Source organism: Sycon ciliatum, chromosome 3, assembly GCF_964019385.1.
Source record: "Sycon ciliatum chromosome 3, ocSycCili1.1, whole genome shotgun sequence".
NCBI lineage: Eukaryota > Metazoa > Porifera > Calcarea > Leucosolenida > Sycettidae > Sycon > Sycon ciliatum.
The window spans coordinates 13289341-13296290 of NC_088645.1; the positions used below are offsets into that span (position 1 = coordinate 13289341).

At 50.9% G+C, this 6950-nt stretch overlaps 1 protein-coding gene across 1 annotated transcript; it reads right to left on the minus strand.

Moving 5' to 3' along the window:
- Window positions 1-2931: 2931 nt before the first annotated feature.
- LOC135812866 (uncharacterized protein K02A2.6-like) lies at window positions 2932-6585 on the minus strand. Its single transcript, XM_065326084.1, has 2 exons — window positions 4322-6585; window positions 2932-4156 (listed from the first exon to the last, which is right to left on the minus strand). Exons 1-2 carry the CDS (start codon window positions 6583-6585, stop codon window positions 2932-2934), a joined length of 3489 nt encoding a protein of 1162 aa, XP_065182156.1.
- Between the last annotated feature and the right edge of the window lie 365 nt (window positions 6586-6950).

The window sequence follows — 6950 nt, forward strand, 5'->3', positions numbered from 1 at the left end:
AGCGGTCCATGGCCAAGGTCAGGGTATCTTCCGTGGAGTGTTGTGGCCGGTACGCAAACTGATTGGCAGGCAAAAGTGAATAGGTTTGTAAGAAGTCACACAGGCGTTTGTGGACTATCTTCTCCAAGATCTTCGATGGTATTGGCAGCAAAGATATGGGACGGAAATTGCGAGATGCGTTCTTGTCACTAGACTTAAATAGGGGTCGAACATTTGCAATCTTCGGGGAGAAGGGCACCATTCCAGACGAAAGGGATGCATTAATTAATATGGATAGCGACGGGGCGAGGGCTGCTGGACAATGCTTCAGGATGAATGCCGGAATACTGTCGCCGCCCTCAGCTTTACGAGCATCGAGTATCACGAGGATGGTGAATATCGCCTCAACACTAGTGGCCTGGAATTCCCGCAAAGGATCCTCAACTGATGTAAAGTTCAATTCAAGGTGACAAAACAAATTGAAACCAAGTAGTTCGGCAATTTCTGTCAATGAAATGCCACCAAAGGCAATTGGCACAAAAGTTGAAGCATCTTCCTCTAGATTGCTTTGCAAAATGACAGTGACAGTGAAATGACTAGCTTTTTGTATAGCCTACTCTACAAGTAGGTATTGAATCTAATAACACGTCAGAGGCTGGGTGTTTGTGCCATAGGCACCGGCGGATAATGTCGGCATGATTCTTGGCATAATTTGGTGGTTGAAAATTTGGAGCAAAATTTTGCATCCTCTCGGAGGTAGGAGCATAACTACACGATTTTACCACGGTTCTAGTATGTAGGCTATACAATTGTGTACAATGCGCCTGATCAGTGCTGGTGGTCTGCATGGCAAAGCGTTTGGAGGTCATGCAGATAGTATTTTGAATGAAAAGCAGGGTAGAAATCATGGCAATACAATATTGTATGCTCGAACTCGTCTTCTGCAAAGTTCTTTCTCACACTGGCACAGTACATGTAGGAGAAGATGCGAGTGAATCAGCCTTCATCAGGTATCCCGGGGCGGAAGGGATAGTGACGGGTAGTCCGCAAAACTACGTGAACATTTACCGGTACTCGTACATTACATTTGTACATTATGCATGTTACGAAGTCATGACCAGTCTGGATTTTAGCAGCCATGATATGACGGCAGGCTACGGATATTGCTCTTGTTCGGTCATGATGGAAGGAGAAGTGGAGCTACGGGCGAGATAAGCTGATTATTCGCAGGGTGAGGCCCAGGGTGACATCGGTTGGACGAGTATGATGATTACGAAGACAGTTGAACATGATAATTTTCAAAGGTAACTCAAACTAATTTGGCAATGAAATAATATTTTTACTGAAGTACAAAAGAAATCAAGTAATGAATAGAGGAAGTATTGTTTTCTCTTTTCCTTGTTGACCGCTTAGGCTCTTACATGCATGGATACCTTGGTATGGGGATACTCATGTACATGTTATTTGTCGTACTTATGGCCACTTGCAACTTGCAAGTACGAAAAAGGCACAATTTCCTGAACTTTGAGGCTCCTTAAGTACAACAAAGTGAATGCACATGTATATCCCCGGGTGCTAAAGCATAATATGAGGATTTTACGACCATAATGCAAGAATCCATGAAAGCAAAATTCCTTGATTTCGCGAGAATAATCCGCCGGAGCCTATTGTGCACAGCTGTAGTTCTAGTAGTAGCAGAAGTGGGTTGCGCATATACATCAATAAACAAAGGGGTGTTGACGTCAGATCAAGGGGGCCTAGTAGAACGCACAATGTCCTTCTGCGAACCCATCGAAATCCGAGATTGATTTTACGCAATATTTCGCGTTTGGAAACATTTGTCCGCTGGTACCGGGCGCGGGCTGAGAAAAAGTCGAGGCTGGACATATCGAAAGAGTAAGTCTTTGTGACATTGGAGCGGAAGTTATGTTCTGGCCGAAAAAAGGGCATGCCTCTAGTGACGGGATTTTTAACTAGTGTTTTTACGTATATTTTCCATGCATGTGTGCTCAGATGTCAGCGGCAGGAAGACCCAGAAATGCCACAAGCATACATACTTGACGACCATGTTGCCATGTGGCCCAGAATGCAGCATTGGCTCCAAAGTGCCATCAGACAAGCGATTTACACGTGGCGCAATGCTGTCAGATTGGCAAAAGCTACACACATGCATGCACAACCATCACGTCAGCCAATGCATTTGTTGGAAGTGCGTCAAAGCACTACGACGCCAAGTATGTACAGCAGCGAAAGAAAATAAGCCACCAGTCTGCCAAAGTACATGCAGTGTACATGATTGCAGCGCAGCGGCATCCGTACACTCTCCTGCAGACAAACTGCACGTGCACCGTCTGAATGAACAGTGCGAACCGGTTCCGTGCCCGGCCCATTACAGTGAATTTACCAGCAGTGTGTCGGCCATGCAACATGTGCTTGGTGTAAGTCGAGGCTCGCACCAGAACACAGGACAGGTTGAAGTCACCAAACTTTCAACTTGCAGAGCATGAGTTGCGTAGCATGCACAATGTCTCCCTGCCACCAGTGCACCAAGCACAGACCACCAAGCACAGACCACCAAATGCGAAGCATCATCTCTCAATACAGCACGGAAGGTGCCGAGAGTGATCTTCCCAATAATTATAGTCATTGCCGCTACAGCACGTGAATTGCTGGACAAGGGTGCCATATTGTTGACGACAGTGGACGATTTGTATACAGAGACTTTGCACCCAACTGCTGACCCCAAGCCAGCGGCATACGTGCTCGGCAAATTGTAGTTGACCCTGGAGCACCACTTGCACGTCATTCCACCCAAGTCGCGGAAGGATGGCACATTGCTGCTTCGCTGCACATTGCTGCTTCGCGTGAAGGCCGCTACTTGCGATAAGTGGATCTCGGACAACGATGCCTTCCGCCTGGCTGATTTATGACCGGCAGAAGAACGATCGGCTGTTAGCAGAATGTTTGAAGTGTTCCGTGTGCATCAAGTTTGTAGACAGGCTGCAGGGGCTGGAGAGGCTTGGTCCGGTGACGTTTATCAAAGTTATCCTTTGACTGTGCTCGGCGATGTTGCTCCAACTCCCTCAGCTTCTTACCTGCAGGGAGCGTCGGCAGGAGAGTGGAGGGTTCCACCGGTAGCGTACCACGGAGGCTGCGGCACATTAGTAACTGTGATGGCGAGAACCCGCTCTGAAGTGGCGTACTACGGTAGGTGAGGAGAGCCAGTTGGAAGTCGTCCGACTTCGCTAGAAGCTGCTTGATAGTGCGTACTGCACGCTCTGCTTCCCCATTACTTTGCGGGTGATGCGGCGAGCTCGTCACGTGATCAAAGTTCCATTGACAGCTAAACCGGGCGAACTCATCACTTGCATACTGCGGCCCATTGTCCGTGACGAGAGTCTCAGGCACACCGTGCCGGGCGAAGATGGCTTTCATAGCAGTGATGACAGAGGCAGACGTGGTGGAACGGAGAGGCAAGGCTTCAACATAGCGCGAGTAGTAGTCGACAACCACCAGGTATGTTGTGTTACCGAATTGACACAGGTCAGAACCAACTCGCTGCCACGGGAGTGACGGAAACTCAGTCGGTCGGAGAGGTTCAGGAGGTTGGCTACGGTGCTGACAGCATGTGCGACATTGCGTAACAGCAGAAGCGACGTCATTCTTCCAGGACGGCCACCAGACAGATTGGCGGGCCTGCGCCTGGCACTTGACGATACCGTGATGAGCAGATGTGTGCAGCTTGCGGATGACCATATCACGCAGAGATGCAGGCACAACCACACGTGCACCATAGAAGATACGAACGTTGGCAACAGAGAGATGCTGGCGGTCGGCAAAGTATGGGAGGACGTCAGCAGGGACGTCCTTGCTGTGATCAGGCCAGCCAGACTGAACAAACTTAGCAACTTGCTGCAGGACGCGGTCAGCCTGGGTGGCATCTCGTAGGGCAAGCGAGAATCCAGACGACATGTACTCTTCGCCAGCTGAATCGGCAAGAGAAGCAATCTCGTCAGTCAGAACAGACGAGGTAGAGACGGTGGTAGGTAGTGGTGCTCGAGAGAGAGCATCGGCCACAACGAGATCATGGCCGGGGACATGCTCGGCAGTGACGTCGAAACGAGCCAGTCGAAGTAGCAGACGCTGGTAACGAAGTGGCACTCGATCTAGATCCCGGCTGTTTACCAGGGGAACCAAGGGCTTATGGTCAGTGTGCACCGTGAATGGCTTGCTACCAACAAGATACTGGGCGAAGTACTCACATCCCCAGACGATGGCTAGACATTATTTTTCAATCTGCGCATAGTTGCGCTCGGCGTCGCTGAGAGATCGGGAGGCATACGCGACAGGTTGCCAGCCAGCTGACTGCTGCTGGAGGAGAACAGCTCCCAGACCATAGCCACTGGCATCAACTCGCAGAAGAGTTGGCTTAGAGACGTCGTAGAATGCTAGGCAAGGAGACTGGCTAGCGAGTTGTTTGAGTCGTTGGAAAGCTTCTTCTTGGGGAGCATCCCAACACCAGACCGTGTCAGCGCGGAGGAGCAATCGGAGCGGCTGAGAGACGGTGCCCATTTCCGGCAGAAACTTGCTGAGATAATTAAATATACCCAGCACGCGACGTAGCGCAGGGAGATCGGCTGGTGCCTGGAGCTCGGAGATAGCGGCGAGGCGCTGCTGACTGGGGCTGACTCCATCAGCGGAGACGACATGGCCCAAGAACTCAACTGACGATTGGCGAACATGTTCCTTGTCGGGGTTAAGGGCGACACCAACATTGCGCAGGATTGATCGGACCTTCTCCAAGGTAGCATCGTGCTCCTCGACTGTCGCACCAAAGACCAGGATGTCGTCCATGAAGACGCACACCCCTGGAAGGCCATCCAGGTATTGCATTAACTTGCGCTGGAAAATTTCTGGCTCCGATGTTATGCCAAACGGAAGTCGACGGAAGTAGTAACGTCCGAATGGCGTGATGAACGTGGTGAGCTTAGCTGTTTCGGCATCAAGAGGCACCTGCCAGAAACCTTTCGCTGCATCCAGGGTGGTGAAGCATGTTGCACCACTCAGCTTCGCCAATGTCTCGTTGACGGTGGGCAGGATGAAGGTTTCGCGCCTGACCGAAGCATTCAGACGTCGCAGATCTACGCAGATCCGGACGTCGCCGTTCTTTTTGGCAACGGGTACCATGGGTGCGCACCAGTCCGTAGGCTCTGTTATCTTTGTAATGACATCGGCAGCTTCCATGCGGACAAGCTCTGCTTTGACCTTCGGCAGGATCGGAATCGGCACGCGACGAGCTGTTGAGCACTGGTACGGAACGGCATCAGGTCTCAGAGCGATCTTGACGGGCTCACCCAGCATTCGTCCAAGAGGTGGCTGCTTCGCTTCTGAGATGCCTTTGAACACAAAGCCCACTTGTGAGGCTTCGCGACTCAGGAGGTTGGATTTGCCCCGTGTCAGAACGTGAATCTCCAGCTGGTGCTGCGAGGAACTGAGCTTTGGGCTGGACAAAGTTGCGCTGAATGTGCCTTTGCAGTCGATGCGATCACCATTGGCTCCTGTCAACCGTGTTGTAGGAGAGCTCAGAGGCGGTGGTGACTTGAGAGATTCGTAAGTTGCTGGAGTAATCACAGTGATATCCGCTCCAGTGTCAATCTTGAACGGTACGGACTTCCAGTACAACAGAAGATCACACATCCATGGACTGCTGCCAGATGCGATACTATCTAAATCCAAGTAGGCCCAATCCTCAGTCACACCCGGATCGTCCTGTGTGGCCAGAGAATGTGCACCAGAGCTACTGGATTGCCTGGAAGATGAGTGTGACCCCTTCTTGGATGAGCGACACACACGGGCGTAATGGCCTTTCTTGGAGCAGCTGCGGCAGGTAACATCCCGAGCAGGACAGCGGTCGCGGGTATGTAACTTACCACCACAAAACATGCAGAGATTGTGAGACTGACTGCCGGCAGGTCCATCAGACTTACTCTTGAACGATCCTGTGCTCTTACGAGGAGCAGCAGAAGCGCCAGCGACAGCGGCTGACGCAGGTGTAGCACTGGCATGGCCGCGCTGTGAGGCGACTTGCTGGCGGACGAGCTCGTACCCGCGAGCTTTCTCTGTAGCCTTTTCCAAGGTCAGATTGTCCGTCAGCTGCAAGTCCGTTGCTAATTTCTCATCTAGCAAGGTGGCAACGAAACGGTCACGAATGCGATCGGATTTGTTATTTCCGAACTGGCATGTCTCAGCTATCACGTGCAGACGACGGAGAAACTCTTCCACCGTCTCACCTGGACGCTGCGCTGCACGCTCGAACACCATCCGCTTGTGGAATAGATTCGTCTTCGGGGTGAAATAGTCACCAAACTTCTTGAGCACTTTGTCGAAGTCTTTCTTATCAGCGTCTGCGTCAAACTGAAGCTGCAGGAACACAGGCTCAGCGTCCGGACCCAACGCATATTTCAGAGCTGCTACCTGTACCTCACCATCTTCCTTGTGAAGCTTGGTAGCAAGGCGGTAGGTCGAGAATCGTTCTCGCCACAGAGGCCATTTCTGCGGTGCAGAAAAGTCGAAGCGGTCAGGGACCGGGGCTGTGCGGGTTGACATTATTCTGACACCATGTAAAGTTCGATCCTTGAACTTTGTTACTTATCTCGAGCACACACACCCAACATGCGAGAGCATTCTATTTTGACTTCACTTCTTGGGAACATAAACAACAAGAACAAAGAAATGCAAATCACTCCAGATTATCAGAACTGGACGGAAGGTGCTAGAAGCAGTAGAAGAAGATAGAAGGATCCAGAACCGGATGTGTACAATACGATGACAAGCTAGACCACATAGGTTGGTTGATCATGAACGCGTGTCATGTGCAGGTAAGCCGTACATGGATGGAGTGTCATGCGATGGCATAGCAAGGCACTAGATGACTGTGCATGATAATTACAAGCAACACATACAACTCATGT

What these genes read in the sequence shown, in the direction of transcription:
- LOC135812866 (XM_065326084.1), bottom strand. Translation starts at nt 6,585, where the DNA reads ATGTCAACCCGCACAGCCCCGGTCCCTGACCGCTTCGACTTTTCTGCA. An exon ending in GCTGGCTGGCAACCTGTCGC is followed by an intron (nt 4,157 to 4,321) that starts GTATGCCTCCCG and finishes CCTGGTAAACAG; the next exon opens with CCGGGATCTAGATCGAGTGC.